This window comes from Micrasema longulum, unplaced genomic scaffold, assembly GCF_059751315.1.
Source record: "Micrasema longulum isolate JH-2025_06_02 unplaced genomic scaffold, ASM5975131v1 h1tg002333l, whole genome shotgun sequence".
Taxonomy (NCBI): Eukaryota; Metazoa; Arthropoda; class Insecta; order Trichoptera; family Brachycentridae; genus Micrasema; species Micrasema longulum.
The window spans coordinates 130,269-152,327 of NW_028279483.1; the positions used below are offsets into that span (position 1 = coordinate 130,269).

At 34.0% G+C, this 22,059-nt stretch overlaps 3 protein-coding genes and 1 pseudogene across 4 annotated transcripts in view; 2 read left to right on the forward strand and 2 right to left on the reverse strand.

Moving 5' to 3' along the window:
* Positions 1-547, forward strand: part of Polr3A (RNA polymerase III subunit A) — a 26,281-nt gene extending 25,734 nt beyond the window's left edge. The window contains exon 26 of the mRNA XM_088240039.1: positions 264-547. Coding sequence (XP_088096165.1) covers positions 264-476 — 213 coding nt within the window. The 3' untranslated portion in view covers positions 477-547. The remainder of the gene's footprint in view (positions 1-263) is intronic.
* Positions 1-16,818, reverse strand: part of LOC148272436 (retinol dehydrogenase 13-like) — a 22,383-nt gene extending 5,565 nt beyond the window's left edge. Inside the window, exons 1-7 of one of the 2 annotated variants that reach the window (XM_088240042.1) lie at positions 16,745-16,818; positions 8,024-8,114; positions 5,951-6,077; positions 5,564-5,857; positions 4,547-4,715; positions 3,155-3,359; positions 1,309-1,502 (exon numbers count right to left, since the gene is read on the reverse strand). In XM_088240042.1, the coding sequence (XP_088096168.1) occupies positions 1,355-1,502; positions 3,155-3,359; positions 4,547-4,715; positions 5,564-5,857; positions 5,951-6,077; positions 8,024-8,100 (1,020 nt within the window). In that variant the 5' untranslated portion in view covers positions 8,101-8,114; positions 16,745-16,818 and the 3' untranslated portion in view covers positions 1,309-1,354. Of the gene's footprint in view, positions 1-541; positions 1,503-3,154; positions 3,360-4,546; positions 4,716-5,563; positions 5,858-5,950; positions 6,078-8,023; positions 8,115-9,419; positions 9,930-16,744 lie in introns of those variants that run through there. The other variant, XM_088240041.1, reaches the window with a different exon arrangement.
* On the reverse strand, positions 14,357-16,610 carry LOC148272437 (patj homolog pseudogene; annotated as a pseudogene).
* A 1,216-nt stretch (positions 16,819-18,034) lies between the features above and the next one.
* LOC148272438 (all trans-polyprenyl-diphosphate synthase PDSS2-like) lies at positions 18,035-21,749 on the forward strand. The gene is made up of 2 exons (XM_088240040.1): positions 18,035-18,460; positions 20,511-21,749. The coding sequence occupies exons 1-2, from the start codon at positions 18,218-18,220 to the stop codon at positions 21,528-21,530; spliced, it is 1,263 nt and encodes a 420-aa protein (XP_088096166.1). The 5' UTR covers positions 18,035-18,217; the 3' UTR covers positions 21,531-21,749.
* Positions 21,750-22,059: the final 310 nt, after the last annotated feature.

Sequence of the window (22,059 nt, forward strand, 5' to 3'; positions counted from 1 at the left end):
ATACAAGTTGTACACACATATAGATATTTAAAGCCTTAACAGAAAATGACAAAATATAATTTTCGATCATTTGTAAAAGTTAGGGTTATGAATACAGCAAAATGGTGTGTAGTGTGTAAACTGTATTTTACTGTATTGCTTTACAGCGACCACTTAAACCAGCCAATGCCAAGCCCCGACTAGACCTAGACTTTTATATTCCTTCTTAAAAATTTTATCGTAAAAAAATTAATTACTGTTATAAAATAAATTTTTCTTTTTAGTTTGAGAAAACTGCCGACCACCTTTTCGACGCAGCATATTACGGACAAGCTGATGCTATGGAGGGAGTCTCCGAGTCCATCATAATGGGCATTCCTGCCGCTATCGGAACCGGAGTATTCAAACTTCTCCATGACCACGATATCCCTGAACAACCCCAGCCGAGGAAACTCATTTTCGACCAGCCGTGCTTCCATCAATCCATTTGGGAATAACTTTGAAAAACAATGGATCTTGAATATGTATAGTATAATTCATTGTGTAAATAAAATGCATATTATTTTGACATTCTTTATTTTTATTTTCAAATCCACTAATCACTCCTAAGTCAGCATGCGGTGATGAGAAATAAAATATGCGCACATTACTCAATATCAGTTTAATAGGCGTCACAATGAAACGGTAATTATTGTAAGTTGTAATGTACTTTTAGGGCTTCGATTACAATCGGAAGTTATGTTCAATTAGACATAAAGTTAAATCAAATTTTCCATACGAAAATGAATATATTTGAATGAAAATTCTAAGTAACTTTGTCGGTAACCTGTTATTAAACATGTTTCTAATTTTTTTTTAATGAATACTCAATTTTTCGTAAATCTAATTTCGCTTTATAGACAATTGAAGATAACTCTCGTTAACTTTCCAATGTAATCGCCCTCCAGGTCTAGGTCGGAGTCGGTTAAATTATCTTTGAGATTTCTCAGTTAAAAAAGTTTAAAAAAAACTATTATGTAACAAATAAGATAAGATAAACAGTATTCAATAATACTGATGATTTAGGCCAATACCTAAAATTTATCAATATAATATATCATATTATGTTTGTCAATCAATTATACATAGAGTTTTTTGTTGTTAAAATTGGAATACTTGTATGAAATTTAGTTGACAACATAATCATTGATAGTCTTAAAATTTCCAATATGGAAAACTCAAATTGAGACAAACAAATGTATAAATGGCTTACATTTTTAATATATTATTCTCTCTTGGTCTTTATTGGACCTATTGAACAAATATATTTTAAAACAATGCGATACGTACTATTTAATTCTTGACTACGGCAGTATCAATCAAATCTTTGTTGAAATTATTGGTTATTTTTGGTGTCGTCTAATTGTTCCTGCAGTTGCTTGAGACTTTCATCCAATTTTGTCCATTTTGTGCTGACATCCCACAACCATCGTCCAAGTTCAATATTAATAGCATTGGGAGCTATGGTGTCCACTTTCATATCACTGTAAATAAAGAATATTGAAACATTAAATAATGGATAAAGTTCGTAGGTATATATTCTACCTTTCTTAGATGTGGAAATCAGAAGAAAAGAAGATGGTAGTTTAGGACATAAAGTGTACAGGAAACCCACTCGTACAAACCGCTACCTACACGCTTCTTCACATCATCATTTATTGCAGAAATTAAGTCTTAATAATACTCTTGCCAGAAGGGCAACACGGATTTGCGAGGACAATAACAAAGACGAGGAAACAAATAAATAAGGCTCAGCGTTAATACGTCACGGTTAAAAGAGGAGCGATATCCGAAAAAGAATTGTGAAACTCCAATGGGTTATCGGGGAAAATAAAGGATTAGCATTTCTTCTATACATACAAAATATGACCGATTGAATCGCTAAGATCCTTAACAAACATAAAATAAAAACAATTTTCGAGACTTCCTCTAAAGTTAAGAATTTTTTGAAACTGTCTAAAGACAGAGATCCCCGAGAAACAGGTGTATTACAAAAATGTAAAATAAAAAAAAAATTGATCTGTAATAGTTGCGATTTTGTAGACATTGGGCAGATCGAGAAAAATAACAACTCGAGTCAAAGAGCATAAAAGTGCATGCAAACTCGTTTTTAGGTCGTCCCAAAAACCACCAAGTTGTCTGATAAAGGAAGAGATAGAAATTTACAAATATCCATATAATATTAATAGATAAGACGGAATGCGCCTCAAAACATCATGGTACCCAGCATTAAATATAAACACATACACTGATACAAAACAAACCTGCCAACTGCAGCACGGTACAAATTCGTGTACCAATTAACTGCCCTATGCACCATTAGGTGTGGAAAGGAAATGATGATGATGATTATCAGCACTATGATTTTTCAAAGTTTTGTATTTCTGAAATTAATCTGCGTGTGACGTCTCAAATTCTCTTCCCCTTCTTCTCGGTTAGTTCTGCCAATTGGTCCGTTAATGGTAAGTAAACCGGAAATCTTTCACAACTCTCTTATCATTGGTTGATTCATATGAACTAGTGACGTTTAAAGAAACTTTGCCGCATAATTTAATACTCTAATTTTTATAGCGCGTAAGAAAACATTTTTGTATCTAATTTCCCATTGGGCTGAAGTTCCTCATTATCATTGGTAGTAATTAAACATTTTTACACATTGTACATACATATTTAAAAATTGTGAGATTTTTCGCATCCATTTTGTTGCTGAAAAATGGTCCAAAACACTACACATATTTCCACACTTGCTGAAAAATGGATGAAAAAAATCTCACAATTTTTAAATATGTGTGCAGTGTGTAAAAATGTTTAATAACCCCGTGTTAATGTGTTAGTGCCTGTGGTGAACCAAGTAAAGATACAAATGTTGTTTGTGTTCATAGGCACACTAGAATATTAAAAAAAAAACTTACTGTCTCTAACATATAAACATAGGGCTAATGGGTCAATATACATTCTAACACACTGTATATACATAATTATATTTTTTTAGTGATTGACTCACCTTAAATATCAAGGAGACCATCTTTGAGTCCATGTAGTTGAATTATAAATTTAATTTAAATTCTTTTAAATACCAATAAATGCTCGCTTTTTCAGGTCCTAAACATTAATTTTGGTATAATTTTTTATCTACCTTAAATACTGTCCCGTAACTTCGTCCAAGGCCGGGTCGAGAGCTGCGTGGACGATGGATTGTGCCGCTGAACCCGGTTTCTTAATAAAGGGCCACATACACATGTAAGTGAAGTAGGAAGATATTCCTTTCATGGTGGGCATGTGGCGAGTTATATCCGAGTCTGTGATTCCGGGATTAATTGCATTTACTGTTACTTTAGTTTCTGGAACAAATTAATATTAGATGTATTTACATCAAATGTAGCCAATCGTATACAATTTATATGAACCTTCATAAATATAGGGAATAACAAAGAAAAAACATGAAGTTGTAACATAGACTATTTTAAAAGAAAAATAATTTTGAAATGTGGAGTAAGTGAATGAATGAATTAATACATCAATAGTTAGGATATTATTATATTAACAGGTTAAGTTTTTTAAGGTTGTTTAAGGCAAAATGTGATTTTTTTTTATTTAATGGAGCTTACTTCTTAAGGGTTAAAACTATTGGAGAAAATAAAAAAAATAGTATGCAAAATCAATAAATGATTTGGTTTAGTTTTTCTTTTCTTTATTGTCCATCGACCGCCCCTTTCGTCTAAAACAACATCTTCAAATAAATTATTACAGTTTTTTTTGCATAAATATTAATTTTACTAGTTCAAAGAGGTAAAAAACACTGTACACATCTCATGAAATGCAAGACCGGCCAACAGAGGGCGCTGTCAAAACTTTGAAACAATGAACACAAGACGGATCGCTCTCTTTTCAACGCCAACAGCCTCCGAGCTAATACATGTCGTTTGATCTTTATTATAAATTATTCTTACTATACTCAGTGAAAAATAAATTGCATGGAAGTGATCATCATTGCAAATTATTTCATTATTATAACCTACATAATCCTGAATAACTTTAATTGACTAATCTCGAATTGGGATAATCTTCCAATAGATCGTATCCCAACTACCTTTTACATAGTTCAAATTAATGAGAATACATATATTACAAGAATAGTTAGCAAAAATCTATGATTGTAAGGTATGCCTTATGCAGTTTTATTACATGTAATAAAAAATCATATCGTTGCTATAGATGTGACACCTCGTATATACAAACCAGTCAACCTTCCAGGAGAGAGAAAAGAACTGTTTTGACAATTAAGTCCAACTTACAAAGTGTCAGCAAGGCTAGTTAAGAGAGGTCACTAGCAGTCTAAATAAGCCTCATGTGCATACAAGGTAACATCAGAAAGATGGAAAATTACTTTACAACCATTTTTGCATAAAAACTTAAAATTGCAGTTGCGAAGTGTCACATCTAGAGACACGATATGTAGTTTTTAGTTCCCATGATAACAGTTATATCTTCGCTACTTGTTCGAAAACACAAAATAAAAATGACCTACCTAGAAGGCGGATAGATAAATCAACAGTAAAAAGCATGTTGGCTAGTTTGCTTCGATTGTAAGCTTCTGTTGGATCATATTCTTTTTCCATATTGAAATCATCTTTATTTATTTTTCCTTGGGCATGTGTAGAACTTGTCAGATTTATAATTCTACTCGGTGCCGATTTCTGTAAAAGAAACATTATTTTAAAGAGCAGCTGAAGAGGTGACATTTGATCAGTTTTTGTTGAAGTGACTTTTAAATATTTCTTACTTTCTTACTTGGTAATGTGTAGCTAGTACACATTGCGTCTAATAACTATAATATCTTTATAAATATAATAAATATTGGGTTTAGATTTTCAGTATTCTTCCATTACACATTTACGTATCGACTGAAATAATTTGTTATTAAATAATAAGTACTTATAAGCATAAAAAAAGCATTTTATCGGAAATCGGGGATAAATTATACTCACAGTATACCAATGTTTCGCATTGTTGCGTATAAAGAAAAGAGTAAAGAATTTACGCCCGTTGCAGAGTCAGTCACGTAGTCCAGTACTAGCTACTTAGTAGCTCTCGGGAAGTTGGCGCGGGTGCACGTTTCGCCCGAGTCTTTAGCGATACCCAATGGTTTTTTCATGTTTTCAGCAGTTACATTTGAAATATTATCTTTGAATTAAATTATGGTTAATTAAAGCCATTCCCCATAAATATTCCATTTTTCCCCTTTTAAATCTCTTATTTTTTAATGTGTAGTGACTACACAGCACCGTAACGCGCGGGTGGTTTTAAGACAGTAAGGGAAAGGTCAAAATATTCATTATAATTTTTTTCATATATTTTCAAGAAATTTTGCGGTACAATTTAATGCTCCAATTTTTACGGCGCGTTAGGTTAGATTAGGTGTTTAGATCATTTTTTATATCCGATTTCCCGTAGGACTGAACTTCCTCATTGCATATAAAATTACCACGGAGATTCAGAATTTGTCCGGTAAAATATGAACCACAGATTGTCCGCTGCCACTAACCTTGAGATAGTCAAGAAGAAGATTGGTGAGAAGAAAGTGCCCCATGTGGTTTACTCCCATTTGCATCTCTATTCCATCATCTGTCGTGGATTTGGGGCACCGCATAACTCCAGCATTATTTATTAGCACATGTAGGGATTCTTGCTCTTCTTTGAAAACTTTGACAAAGTTTTTTATGGATTTCTGTGACGACAAATCACATGGGCGGCAGTAGATGTAACGATTGTTGGTCTCAATAACCATCTCTTTCCTCGCTTCTTCGCACTTTTTCATGTTTCTACACGCCATGTAAACCTTAAAACAGAAATTGTAAGAGCTTTTTAAAAGGAAACTTAATTTTGTTTATTAATGCTACAAATAAATAAGTCTATTGAAACGAAACCACACCTTGCCACCTCGTTTGGCCAACTCTCTGACTGTGGCTCTCCCGATCCCCGTATTGGCTCCGGTAACGATGAAAGTTTTATCATTGGCCTTTAATTGTTTATCACACAAATCACCACTGTAGTAATCTCTAGAAACATAAATAAGAATTTCCATATAAAATAACGAGAATAGCAATATCTTTGTTTAAGCCCTAATTATTTCATTTTTATTCAATTAAAGAATGAGCCTAATTGCGTGCTTGATCTCTCAATATAATTCTCGACACTTTTCGGGCGGGAAAGGTATTTCTACCTGTTCAGTTGATTGATGCTTAACGGAGGGAAGGGTAGAAATACCTTTTGCGCCGGCCTCATTTCAAAGGCAAAAAAGAAGGAAGTGTCCAATGTTTTTATATGAATATTATATACCAATCTCTTTGTTAAAGTCTTAACTATATGTACATAATTATCAAATAGCAATGCGAATCATCTTTTTTTTAACGAAATATAAAATAAAATACAAAATATGTAATGTTATAAAATAGAAATCGAGGTTTACTTAAAAATTGAACCATAGTGATGTTGAATTACAAATAATATTTGGTTTTGGTTTGAAATTTTATAGCTTGGATATGCTGAGTTAGTATGTAGAAATTTTTATTGAAATATTTTTTTTTTATTTTCGAAGATATAGCGATTTAAAACAAATTTGCGCGGGACCTTTACTTTCGCCCGTCGCCAGCGGTCCGAAGGCGCAATACCTTTCCCGGCTGAAGTGTGTTAACATAATTCTCTTATAGAAATCTGCAAACAAGTTTTTAAATAACGCCTGTACAACACTTATTCTCCTCGATGGATGTGAATCATAGCACCACACTAGACTAGGGCTCAAAACAGAAAAATACTGAGTTTTGAGAATAGGTCTCTAGGAAGAGTTTTGGGTATATAGCGGTTGAACTTTGTGAAGAATTAATAATCAAGATAACAGACGCAACAACTTCCGGATACAACTGTCATCAACGGAGGCGATACAGTTGGCTGGGCCACTTACTCCAGATGCCTTCCGAGAGGTTTGATTACGTTTGCCCGTGTGAGACAGTCGTATATTCGGTAACTTAACTACTGTAGTAGCATTTTATTTTTATCAAACAAAGAAAACATAGATAAACTAACTGTATTACAAAATAAAGCCTTTAGAATCATTTTGAAAAAAAAACAGATACACGAGGGTAAAGTCGATGGTAAATGAAATGAAATTATTAACATATAAACAAAGAATATTTTACAATAAAATGATATTTGTTCATAAAATTATAAACTCTAATAAAAAAACAGAATTTTGGAAAAAAATTGATCGGAACCAGCATGAACACGATCACAATACTAGAGAAAAGAACAAAATTAGACTTCCATTTAGGAAAAAGGCAAAGTCACAAAATTCAATTTTATTTAAAGCAATTAAAAAGTATTACGAAATGGAAAAAAATATTTATGAAGAAAAAAACATATCAAAATTTAAAATAATGATCAAGACATATGTGATAAACAATTTATAAATTAAATATATTTGCAATGTTATTATTAGAACACACATGACAATATATATGATATGTGTTCCCTACTTTAAGATTTAAATAAATAAATAACTAATTTACTTCATACGCTGCGACGCATTAGTAAGCTTTTGATTGTACAGGTGATTTATCTCCCATTTCTGATAAAATGCTTTTTCTGTGCCCAATAAGCATCAACTATTTAATAATAAATTATTTCAATCGATACGTAAATGTATAACGAAATCTTAACCCAGTATTTATTATATTATAAATTATAACAAGATATAAAAGTTATTAGATTAATTGTGTACTAAGCTACACATCACCGAGAAGGGAGAGTTAAATTGAATAAATAAAAAATATTAAAATGGATTAATCAATATAGTGAATATTTCTTGATTAACATAATTATTTTATAAAATAGATACTAAATAACAACTAAATTATTTGTTTTCTTTTATTCCGCCACTGAAAACTTGAGTAATATTTTTTTTAGTGTCACTTATTATTAAATTACACCTATTAAAAAGAAAACTTACTTCACCATAGCCAATCCACCAACTCCTGAAACAAGTATACTCGGTATGAGAATAAACTTATTGTTCAGCCACGACATGACTACAGATTTTTCTGGAATCAAAGAAAATAAAATAATTTGAAAATTAAAAAATATTGAATATTGGCCAAGCAAATGTTTACAAGTTAAAATTCACAAGAAATCTCAGTGTCATTTGAGAACATTGTAAGTTTAACTACAGAAAGATAGGAATTCAACAAGACAAATACATGAATCGTTATTAATTCAATCATAAAGTAACATAAATAATAACTCTACTTAAATTTACCTTAAAGTAAAAGTGAACATGCCTGAATTTCTAATAGTTTATTATCAAAATTAAGCTTAAAATAAAATTGATTTATATTTGAAGCACTAACTTTGTGGTTATTTGTTTAGAATTTGTTTATTCTACTATGCATAATACAGATAGAATGACATTTTTCTTTTGACATAGTATCTAATGTTTCGTTATCGAATTTTACATGACAGCCAAAAAACTAAAGCACATACTTCCAGTAGTATTATATTAAGGAGTATTGCAAAGAATTATGATAATAACTCTATGGAGTATCGTTACATCAACTGTTTATAGTATATATTATATCTGATGTTTTCTTAAAACTTTTTGTCAAAAGGAATGAATAATATTGGGAATTTTAAGTTTAAATTATACCGTTTTGATAGAAAACTGTGAAATGAGGAAGTCCAGTGGTTTTTTTTATTTGTCAATAGACTAAAACCAAGCAAATTTTTTTTTCAGCACTATGATTTTTTCAATTTGTATAATTTTTGAAATTACTCCGGCTGTGACGTCACAAGTTCTAGTCGGTGAGTTATGCTGACTGGTGAGTTGGCTTCCCGGAAAAAAGGAAATCTATCACAAAACTCTATCATTGGTTAATTCTAAAGAACTTGTGACGTAGTTCAAAGTAGTTAACGTGTAATATTTATACTTGTATTTTATAAGACCATGAGGTTTTCTGTTTCTGTTACATTCTGCTGTTATAAAAATTATATCAAAATAAGAAAAAAAAAAAAAAAATATTAATTATTTTATTCATATTGCCATTATGGTTTTCATTCATTATTTTTGGATACCAAACAAAAGAATACATTTTCAGTGTTTTATTCACATCTTTTCTCTCATCCAGTTTCTCAACTGCGGTATTTATAGATCTTGTACATAAATTTGATTTCAAAGAAACCATCACGCCATAGGTAGAGAGGATAGAACGCCATATCACTCTGTATTTGCATACAGATCTCGCATCCTCTAGATTCAAACATTTTCTCATGCAAGCACATCGATTATTCGAATTACAAAATAATTATTGATTATTACAGTTTAATTAGTATATTGTTTCGTAAATCTTTACCTTAATCTAAAGTTATATTGTATTATCTTCTGCCTGTGATTATTTTCTTGGCTTCCAGGATTCTGAAAGCAATTACTTGGTATTCTGTGTAATTTATGGGAGGTGCCTAAGTTGCTTAACAGAGTGCATATTTATGTTTATTGAAATAAAAATCAGAAATCATTAATATTCATTTATTTTATTGGGAAATTATAATTATATGTTGCGTTTGATTATGCAAATCATTTAGACAATGCATTAAAATCATACACTGAAGAGAAATCACAAAAATGACTAGAGTAATTAAAATGTAAATATGTACCTATGAAATGTAGATATCTTTGACATCACAGAAATGAATTAAAATACGTTTTATAGACAATATTTTATAATACATAAATTAGGGGCAAAATATTATGTGGTTTCTAGAAGTGTGGGCACATATACGATGGATATAGGAAAATATGTGCAATTTATAATTATGCCGTGGTTCATGTCAGAGATCTCTCAAAATTTAAAAATCACAATAATGTTTGAATCACAGATTGACGTATATTACCTGTCAATTCCTATTTATAAAGACGATAAAAGATTGCGAGCACATAAGCGTATCTGTATAAATATTGTAGAGAGATCAATAGCATGAAATATACAATTCAATATGCGTTTATATTTAAGTGAAAAATATCTTTTGCAATTAATTTATAAAAAAAAATTACATACTTTGGGAGTTCAAGCATTTATTACACAAGACACTAGAAATTTATACTTATTTTTCTATAATTTCTATAAACAGATCAATGTGTTCAATATATTTTATTTTTAAAATTAACAATACTGGCTGGCAACACAAAATTCAATAATAATTATTGAACAGATTAAAAGCCTTATAAATAAATAATTTATTTTATTAATAATAATTATAGGAATCACTTTCTGGCAGGAATACTTCGTGCAATCAATATACAGATTAATCAGTGTACAATAGTCGTTTAAGGCTATATAAAAATAAGAATTACAAACTGTGATTAGTTTTTTAAAATTTTTAATTTGTGCCATTCTGAAAATCATTTTTTTGTTATTCAAGCATCTGAAGTAATGAGAAGCAAATATGTTTATTTTATGAGAAACATTCACAAATTACACGTCATTTTCAGTTTAGAAAATAAAATGCGGGATATTGAGTTCCTTCGATAGAATTACCCCTTTATATCAGGTTGTTGCACCATAGATATCAGAGTTTTGTCAGTCGCAAAAGTGCAGTTATTGTAGAAAAACTTGATTACTTGCAGTGCTAATTTCTTTTGTATTTGATATAATGGTCAAGTACAGGTAACCCCTATTGATTGCGACCCCGGCGAGTGCAGATTCATTATAACACAATATTTTTCTCCTCTGGAGCTCAAGCTCAAGTCTCAAGACTGCACTGATTTTCTCGCTGAAGTGGTATTATTACCTCCGAATACCACATCCATCTTTCAGCCAATGGATCAAGGCACAATAGCAGCATTCAAAGCTTGATGGAGGTGATAGAGATGCCATGCGGGTTTGGCGAAAACAATTTAACAATAATATATATTAAATATTCATAGGAAAGCTATCAAAAATATCGACGAAGTGCGGAATGAAATCACCCAGTCGCATAAAGGGCGTTTAGAAAAGATTGTTCAGCGAAATTGAAGATTAAATGATATTCAAAATATCATCGAAGATATAAGACTTATGACCAATTCTGGAGGTATCAAAGGTGTTGATGTAGATGATATTAAGACTCTGTTAAAATCACACAGCAAACCGTCAACTAATGAAGAGCTGCAAAAAAGGACTCTCATACCATGTCATAAGAAAATGATGTCTCAGAATCTGTTCCCGTGTGAAAAGAAATCTCCCGTTGATCGTGCAATTTTGCTAATAATGACCATATCCAGAACGTATCCCCTGCGATCAACGGGGATTACCTGTACCCGGTTATTATTACTGGTCCTATTTCCTGAAAGGTCAATAGGTATATTTAGCCCTTTCTCTTTCGCGAATATGCTTTCATCAAGGGTTATTCGGGTCATCTTCTTTTTTCAATTTAAAAAAAGAAATGAATGCAGCAGCAGTGACCCGAGAAATGAATGCGACATTCGGTGAAGGTACCTGTAATGAACAGACAGAGCAACGTCGGTTTAAAAAGTTCAAGTGAGGAATTTTGATTTACGAAATGAGCCACGTGGAGAAACGCCGGGTGCCATTGGCGACACTGAGTCAGGGGTGGAAGTTGTGAATGATACGTCAACATCTGTACGATGCTTTGCACAGAAGATGCACACAAGTAGTCGCCTGGCTTGGATCGGTAAGGTAAAAAAAAGATTGATGGGAACCTTACGGATTGACCGACGCTCCGACTCAGACAATAAACTCCGACAGATAGAGGTAGCCACTAAAAATTACGGTGTTAAAAAAAGATGGAGTTAGAATATCTTGGAGATTCTACCTCATCCACCATATTCACCGGACCTTTCTCCTGCGGATTACCATCTAATCCAGAGCCTGAATAGCCATTTAGGAAAAAAAAACTTTTCCAATCGAGACTATAATTTCGGAAAATGAAAATTTTATAAACAATAAAAATGTTGATGGTTTCAAAAGTGGAATTTTCTAGCTTCCATGGCGTTGGCAGAATACTGTTAATGTGGTGATTACTATTTGAAATAAATATGTTTATCTTAAAAGTGATGGAGTTTTATTGAACTCATGCAAGTTATCCGACATTTGAAGTGAAACAGCCTAATAAATTATAATTTAAAAATGCATTAATATCAATCAGACAGCCATCGATAAATAATTAATTTGTGACAAATTAAATTGTTCAAACTTTTACACCATTAATAATTATAAATACATTTTTTCAATGATTGGTCAGTGATTAATTTTGCTAAAATGAACCATCCTAAAAGTGGGAAGTAAAATGGTATAATTTGTATTAAATTTAAATATTAATATTGTCATATGTATTCACTAGGGAAAATACAATATTAATTTAAAACTACCTAATGCATTAATGAATTTGTAAAAATGATTGGAATTGACATTTAAAATGGAAACTAACAATTAAAAATTATGATTTATATTAGACATAAATTTATGAAAATTAAAACTCTAACTGAAGATAATTTGCATGGTAATGTTTGCTAAAAAATAAACTCATTACATAATGCCAAATGTGTGAAAAATGCATAAGGATATAAATAGGGAAGACATTACATAATAACATATTAGAATATATAATGTATATTTAACTCTTATAATGAAACACAAACTTGTTAAAAATAGAAGATATATGTTTTAGATGTCCAGAGAAAACAAATCAAACTTGGCAAATAATTTTTTGTAGTAGAAAGCGAAATTAGCAGTTCACAGTACCGAAGCTGAAGTATGGATGTGAAGTATAGAGTTGGAAAAACAAGAAGTAGGCTGAATGCTATCTTAATGTAATCTCTCGTACGAATGTTTTTAAAATGAAGTATGATAGATTCGATGCACGAGACAAGCACCACAGAAAGTGGTGCTAAATTGGTCTGGACATGTAGAGCAAATGGACAGCAAAATAATCATTAAAGATTTACAGCGCAATATTTATGGATGCAGAAAACAAGTAAGACCGAGAAAGACATGGCATGACCAACTACTTGAAGAAAGACATTTATAAATGTAATATCTTTGTAACCATCGGAAGTATACATCTAAGAATTTATTGTGAAAATGGTAGATTTACAACTCGCGTAGACCAGTATAGTATAACCCATCTTTTAATTCAATTACAAAATACTTTTGCAAATTAATTTTAATGTTCATTGAAAGATTTTCCAAAACTTTTAAGGTTGCGGCATTTTTATCCGACAAACTATTATAAAACATTCTCACAAATATTGCCATATGGCGCGGTACTTCTCCCCAAAGTATCAATGTCACATTATTTTATTCTACTACTAAGGAATAGGAACGTATTGTCCCAAAATAATGTTGCACTTTGCTAGAAAATAAGATAAAGCAAGAATTGGTATTTAACTCATAATGAAAGCTATTTTCTAAAGGCATTAAAGAATAATAAGAAAATACTAGAAATAAGTATCACGATACTTTTTGCAATAGTTTTTCATATAAAGGTTGCGCAAGAGAATATGTTTTGAAGCCAGGTAGCCTTCTGTTTTTTTATTAAATATCAAATGGCCTTAATTACTAAAATTGAATGCGGATAGTTACTGTGTACATAATAGAAGGATTATCTAACAATTATTAAAAAGAAATTGGTCGCAGAATAATGACTAATCTAAAAACTGGTATTTACATATTTTACACCGAGAAATATAAATTTGATTAGAGACAGAGAGCTCTGGTAAATACTGTACAATACTTAAGTATAAATATGTATTTACACGAGGGTGAAATGTTGCGGATACTTATTAATGTACATTAATGAAACAATCACTAAACTCGTGTTTTTACCCGCTTCGTAATAAAATTAATTCCTATCTTTAAAGAGTGTAATGCACATACGGCCTTTACAAAATACTTCTTCAGATCCAAAGCACCTACTCCTACAAGCCCTAGAATATAAGTGATATCAAAACTAAGTTTGTTCGTAAGTAAAGCTTTAAACATATGTTGTTATTCTGACATTTCTACTAAATTTTGATCCCGTGTTATAAAATTGTGTATACAATGCAAATCGTTTAAATTCATTTCTTAATAATTATGCTTACACAATGGTGCATTATATTATGTTCCAAAAACTTAATTAATTTAACAAATTTGACTAGATTTCATTAATTAGAGAATATCATTAACAACAATTTAACTGTGCCGAATAATATTAAGGATTCAATAGACAATTGTAATATCTTTATGTGAAATGACTTATTAATTATTTTTTATTTACTATAAAATGACTAGGTAAGTTTGAGTTTTCTATTCATACAAAAATACATCGAATGCGGTGACATTGTATACTGTGTTAACGAAGATATGATATTATAATTGGGTGTTGGATAAAATTACGGGAAATTTAAGGAAGTACAGAGTTTTGCATCGAATATTAACTGGTAATCTTAGTGGCCAGTGTTTCACTATTGCTACTGTATTTACTGCAGCGTTCGGTGGAGGGGAGAGGTCGAGCTATGCCCAGTCTGACTGAGCCTAGGGAAGCGCCCTTCAGGGCCTGCACGGCTTGGTCCAGGGACACGTTCCTTATACTGACGCCGTTCACCGACAACAGCCGGTCACCGGGAGACACCTGACCGTGCTTCTCCGCGGCTCCGCCCGGCACCAGGCTCCGGACGACTATCACAGTTCCCTCGGGATCTATCGGGTCTTGGTAATCCAGAATTGAAAATCCGAGACCTTGCTCCCCCTTGAATACGTCCAGAAATACTTCCTCATCGTTCCACATGGCGAGATTGGACACGCAATCCAGCGATTGAGATTTCTTGGAAATGGAATGGTCGGTTAATGTCGCAGTGCTAGAAGTATTGATGGAGCCGTCGGAATGAGATTTTATCAACGTCGATAAGTTGTGAATGCTGCCGGAAATAATCTTACGGGCTTCGAAACCTTCCCTGTCTTGGGACATATTGATCAAAGGTCTCGGGCCAGTATCTATGGAGTTGCGGGCGCATACTAATCTCACGCATGACGGCAGTTCTTTGAGAATAGATACAACTTCGGTATGCTTCAGTCCGTGTAGGCAATGTTCGTTGACTTGAAGGAGCTCATCCCCTGCAAGTAGAGCCCCTTGCACTCCCACAGGGCCCTGGGGGAGGATGGACCGGATGTAGTGATGGGGCCTGACTTCCTGCCCTCCCTCCACGTCTACCGTTCCCTCCAGACTGATCCCCAAGCCCGACAGCTTTTTAATATCGGCAATTATTATTTCTTTGTCTTCTCCCAACTGTTCGCTCCACTTTACTTTGTACGAATCTGCTTCTAAGAGAATGTCTAAATCTTTTTCTATAACGTCGGGAGGGGGTTCCTCCATTTCTTCGGGTTCTAGGATGGTAGAATCGATAGTCGTTTGAGATTCCGGCTCCATTTCGATTCCTGTACAACTTTCGGCATTGTCGGAATGGACCTGGAACCAGGACAGGGTCGTGACGGACGGGGACGGGGGGCTCGGGGGGGAGTCTTCCCTCCACAGGGCCAGCTGCAGGTGCTCGTACTTGGGCCCGCGGAGGTACCTCTCCAGGACCAGAGTGACGGATATCCCCGTATTTCTCAGTACTTCAACGGCCTGCGGGTTTGTTTTGTCGATCAACGAAACACTGTCTACTTCTATAATACGATCGTTGACCATAATTTTTCCACTCAATTCTGCCGCACTGCCGTCAATTATGCTTTTGACAAAGATTCCGGAAAGTTCTTCTTTTTCGCAGACATATCCCGCTACGGTCACTCCCAGCCCGTACACGTTTTTGTTTAAGACGACGGTGATAACCTCCATTTCGGGGGGGGATGGTAGCTGGGGCGCGATCTCCACCGGGGCGGAGAGAGTGATGACCGGGGAGACAGCGTCGGCGGCGACGGGAGGCTGCCCGATGGCCGAGGGGTTCCTCCCGACGATGTCGACGAACGCGGCGACGGGGAAGGGCATGTGGGACTCGGGGGTGGAGCCGTTCTCGCGACATTGTTCCTCGTAGCACTGCGGGATGGCGCTGTAGGTCTCATTGTAGCCGTTTTCGATCAGGTGGCGGTCCAGCTGCTCGGGGTCGGACAGGACCTTGGTGGGCACTATGGGGGCATGGGCGCCGAGCGCGCGGAAGTCAGAGGACGTGGGGTCTACGGGCCGCGCCACCAGGAGGCGCAACTGCGGCCCGGACTGGCGCAGCACAGCGGCCACCTGCTCGGAGCTGAATCCGCGCAGGTTGACTGCGCCGACCTGCAGAACATGATCCCCCCCCTGCAGCCGCCCGTCCCTGTCCGCAGTGCTACCCGGCAGGATGTATTTGATGACCACCCCGGTACTCCTGCCGCCGACTATGTTGAAGCCGAGTCCGTTGCCGTCGCTGACCAGATCTATCACTTCCACCTGCGCCCACTCTGTACTGAGAACCATCTCGCAAGGGCCGGAGTACTTCACCATTTACTTATCCTTTATAATTGACGGCACATGATTATTCGATCGGGCGACTTATCGATGACCCAATGTAGGTTAGGTATAGGATTTTCCATGATTTTTTGCGTTAATCTACGATCGCGGCGTGAAAAATTAAAACGTCGTTACTAATAAATACACTTTTAATTAATAAAACAACGAAATTTTGGAGAAAAGGGTAAAAAAATGTTAATAATAAATGACATTTACATACGTGTGATATTAGCGCCAAGTGCTGCGATGCGGAGGTCTTGCCAGTATAGTTAAAATTGAAAGTTGGTATCAATGATTACGTGCAATAGCTATTACGTCACAACCATAGCGATGGCCTCTCGAAGGATCCAATAACGTTGCTATAGAAAATAAATTTGGCGGTAATTTAAAATTCAAAATATATATTTTCAAAAATATATGCATAACAAGTTTATTACGTTACTTTAAAGTTTAAAAAGTTTTCATATTTAAAAAAATTCAAAGGGGCTCAAATTTGGACTGGAAGACAATAAAGTAAAAAAGGAAAAATTTGATTCATTATCTACCTAAAAATTAAAATTTTAATGTAGATGACAATTTTAGATGTTTTGATTTAATCTGCTGTTTCAATAACTCTAACTAGCGCGTTTGCCTACCATGCAAGAGGTCTCGAGTTTGATTCCCGACATGGTTGATATGAAAAGGGTGTTTCACGCCAGAATAAATCAGAGTCCCTGGACTGATACTTGAAGCGTAAGACTGATCATCTTACCTTCATGTAACAAAAATTATCAAGATGCACTGCGATTGGTGTACCAATGCAGTGCCCTATGCGCCATTAGGCGCGGAAAGGGAAATAAAACAATATGTATATAAAAATAAATAATTCTTGACAGTATTTATGTAGGTTTTGTTTTGTTTGACATTTAAATTTATTTTTACTTTTTACCAACCGGTAACACAAAACTATTATTTAAAAAAATAAAAAAATAGCTGTGCAGGTGTAATATATGGATACAAAAAACAGTAAATAGTTATTTATTTATTTATTAACGGCCGTAGCCAATTTGTACAGATTGTATAACATTGTTAAAAATCATAAAATATAAGATACATTCATTACATTTCATTAGTTTTCATTTACAAGCCTTCCCTAAACCCTTTACAACCACTGCATGACGATTGGCGATTGGCGATGGGCGATTAAAATTTTGGCAGATATTGTCTATCTTGCTTACTTCACTGTACGTAAACTAGCGATAAATGAAACGAAAGATATTTCTTGGAATCAGTTATAAATTTTGAACAGTAGTGTGTTTGAAAAACAACGTATTCCTTACAATTTCAAAAATTAATATATATTATGGCATTTCTGATTAGGGTTAATGTTAAAAAAAGTATTATGAAAACGAAAAGTAAAATATAATAATTGTACACAAAATGTGTTTTTTGAGTTTTTCCAGCGTTGTAATAATTTCATTTGAGAAGTTCGGAAAATAGCCACCAGGTTTCCTAAAACATGTGCGCATGTGTAGTAATGAAAGAAACATTAGATCACAGGCATTATCTCTGCATTCGAGTATACATGTGACAAGATGTACTATGTTTCTAGCTATAAAAGTAAACATAGCATCTTGTCACATTCATTAAATCATCATATATTACAGCAAAGTAACGATTTACAGTTTAATGAATGATATTAGACAGTTAAACCATGTCTCTTATCAATAAATGTTACAGCTACGCGCGTCATTGCAGTTTAGTGTACGCGCCATGTAAATTTTCTTCCGAAAATAGACTTTTCCGAAACTTATTTACGGCTCCAAACGTCAAACCAGATTGGGATAAAGCAGTGAGCGAAGCTGAGAAAATAGTCGGATATCCACCAAGCTTTGCTAATTTAAGGTGGCTTCTAAGTGACGAAATAGCAAATGTGGCCGTTCATCTCAGCAAACTAGTTAGTATAAAGTTTTACATAATGACACAGATGTTTTTTAAACTCATTGTGTGTGGATAATTTAATAAGCATACGAAATTTCAGTACTGTTTTGTGTATTTTACCTTCAAAATTAAACTGATAAAACACGTAATTTACACATACATGTAATTCGGAAAAAATATTCTTAAATTTAAAAAAATAGCATATTTTACATAATTATGAATATACGTATTACAACAGAGGTGAGGAGCATTTTCGAGAAGGGAATATAGAAGTCAAGGCATCTACAGGGCTTATGACCTGGCATTGGCCACTTTACACTCTGTGTAAAATTCACCATTCTGCCCATATTCGAACATATGTATCCCCTCAATTCTTCCATCTGTTGATGTTTGTGAATTTAAAGAGCTGAAACCTTTATTGATGTGTGTGAGATTCATTTGATTTAATTATTTCACCCACAAACGCAACGCCTGAAAATATTTTTCAATTTGGACCAGGTGAATTTATCAATAATGTTTTGAGTTTGTCCAAATCAACAGTAAAGGTTTCAGCTCTTTAACTTCACAAACATCAACAGATGGAAGAATTTAAGGAATATAGATGTTTAAATATAGGCAGAGCGGTGAATGTTACACAGTGTGTAAAATGGCCACTTAAACCATCCAATGACAGATCGTAAGCCTTGTAGATGCCCGGACTTCTATATTCTCTTCTCTAAAATGTTCACCATCTCTGTTATAATATGTTAATATTAACAGCTCTGGGGGGTTGAATCTAGTTCTTGTCTACAAAAATTCCGACAAATTAAAAAAAATAAATACATTTTAAAATTCAGTAAAACTTCACACATAGTTATATTATTTTTACCCATGATAAGTAAAGATTAGGTAGGTACTATTCAAATATACGAATTATTAAAAATATAATTAATTCTAGAACAAGAGAAATGTAAAAACCCGTAATATGGTGAAAATGTTTTATTATTCTTATAATTAAATAACTTGATTGTAACTTTTATGCTATTTATATTATTTTATGCCATTTTTAAAGCAAAAATAAAATATTATTGTTTGTATATGAGTACCTATCCACATAGTACCAACACATAAAAAAAATGTGTTAACCCTTTATTGGGCACATATTTTGTGTTGATTTACGTCTTGAAAACCGAATAAAATATGTTCTTTTTTGCATTTGAAAAAGCTGAGTGGAAGACTGACATACCAGTGTAGGTTAATACGATTCTCTTGTGACATAAGATTTATTATTAACTTTTAAAAGACTGTGGTAAATAACCCCTTAGCGTGCGGTGATGTAACATCGTGTTACCACTGTGGTTTTCTGAAATATTGCGGATCCCTTTCAAATGTATAAACCATTTCTCTTAGGATGAATTGGCATTATTTTGGATTGTCGCGTTGTTCTACTCGTACATGTGTTATATTGTTATTTAACAAAACTTGTAATAATTTACTTCTTAGTGCATATGTCATCCAATCTAAAGATGGTTCACGATAAAAATCTCAAAATCTAAAGTCAATTTATTCTGGTAAATTTTATTGATAGTAAAATATTGTATTATGGCTTATCGAACTCTATTTTTTAAAGCTATGCATGTTGCATAACGGTAGGCGCAAGAAATCCACAATATAATTTATATTTGAAGCTTTAACTTCGTGTTTGTTCACTATGATAAAATAAATAAAAAACATATTCATTTTTAATAACTTATTTTTCTACCGACTGCTTTTAAAGGTAGACAAGCTTCTTTATCAAGGTATAATTGACCAATGAATTCTATCCTATTTTATTTTAACAATGTTTACTAAATACTACATCGAACCTATGGAAATAATCAATCAAATATTGTTGTCTTATAAGGATGGAAAGCGTAATGTGAGATAGGAACGATCTTTAAAATTAGGCAGCTGTGGACTAAAGAAAAAATAGTTTATGTGGTTATTTTTTCTTTCTTATTATGAATACACAATAAATAAAGCTAACCCACCTAAGCAATGGAGGAGGATAATTTAATTTAATATAAAGTATTTATATTTTTTTACAGGTAGGCAGTAATCATCCCATCCTAAAAACAGCGAAACATCTTTTGAACAATGATAAGAACAATACACAAGCGTGGGGGCTCCTTATTCTGCTGGTGTCCAAGGCTGCGGGGTATCCTGGTGCGACTGCTGAAGATCAGCTGACTGAAGGAGGAGTGCTTCACAGCCAGAGGATAATGGCGGAAATTGTAGAAATCATCAGAACTGGCCATCTGGTCCACAAAGGTTTGATCAACTTCAATACTCAGGAGTATTCAGATAACAGAGAAAATCTTAACTTTGGGAATAAGATAGCGCTTCTTACTGGCGACTACCTCCTTGTGACAGCGAACGGAATGTTGTCGAAACTGCGCAACCAACATCTTTCGGAACTTGTGAGTTCAGCTTTGAGGGACCTCTCAGACGGGGAATTCGTCGGGGAAAGAGACCCTCAAAATCTACCCATCCCGGCACGACCAGTTGCAACTGATGCTACCACAGCCAATGATGATTTTATAACAAGACAAACCATCGGATATGGAAGAAAATTTGAACCACTCCGTGTTTCAGACTGTATCGGAAACCCCGTTAGAGAATGGACGCTGCGAAACACTTTAGATGGAGGAAGTTTACTCGGTGTCGGTTGCCAGAGTGTCCTGCACCTCGCTGGACACGAAGAATCCTTACAGAGTGACGGGTTTCTATTGGGATGTCACGCTGCTCTGGCGTGGCAGGCATCTTTCGAGTACAACATTTTCACATCCCCCAGGACTGAGACGTTCTCCTTAGTATGTGCTCCAATTCTGTTTGCTCTGCACGAAGACCACTCGGTGTTTGATAAAATAGCTCCCAGCAGGGATGGTGTAAACGGTGTGGACTATGATGAGCTAAGTGCAGATGTCCACAAGACTTCAGCCCTTGAAAGCACCGTCAAGTTGTTCCATGAGCATTGCAATGCAGCTAATAAAATATTAGATAGGTTTACGGATTCTAGAGCCACTCAGGCATTACGAAACATCATTTTAGCGTTAAGTGTACATTAGAAACAAGACTATTTTTAAATTGAACTTTATTTAACTTTTAGCTAACATTGACCGAGGTATCTCATTTTTTATTTATTTATTTCACTGTTTTTGCAACGTACAGAGGTTCTTCATTTCAGATCCTGACTAGCTAAGATTTTTTTTTGTGTGTTTAGGAAGGAACTTTATTGTTTTTTTTAATGATACTAAAACAATTATAATCAATTACAATAATAAAAATGAAATATAAATTACAAAATATAAAAAAAAAACAATGAGATACTTGTAATTACAACAGACAAAATATTTATTTATTTATTAAGGAAATCATACAGTATTGAAATTTATTTCAACAGAGAGGGAAAACGTTTTCGAGAAGGGAATATGGAAGTCTAGACATTTACAGGGCTTATGACCTGTCATTGGCTGGTTTAAGTGGCCACTTTACACACTGTGTAACATTCACCATTCTGCCCATGTTTGAACATGGGCAGAATGATAAATCTCACCCACGTGATAAAGGTTTCAGCTCTTTTACCTCACAAAAGTC

What these genes read in the sequence shown, in the direction of transcription:
- LOC148272438 (XM_088240040.1), top strand. Translation starts at nt 18,218, where the DNA reads ATGTCTCTTATCAATAAATGTTACAGCTACGCGCGTCATTGCAGTTTA. An exon ending in CCGTTCATCTCAGCAAACTA is followed by an intron (nt 18,461 to 20,510) that starts GTTAGTATAAAG and finishes ATTTTTTTACAG; the next exon opens with GTAGGCAGTAATCATCCCAT.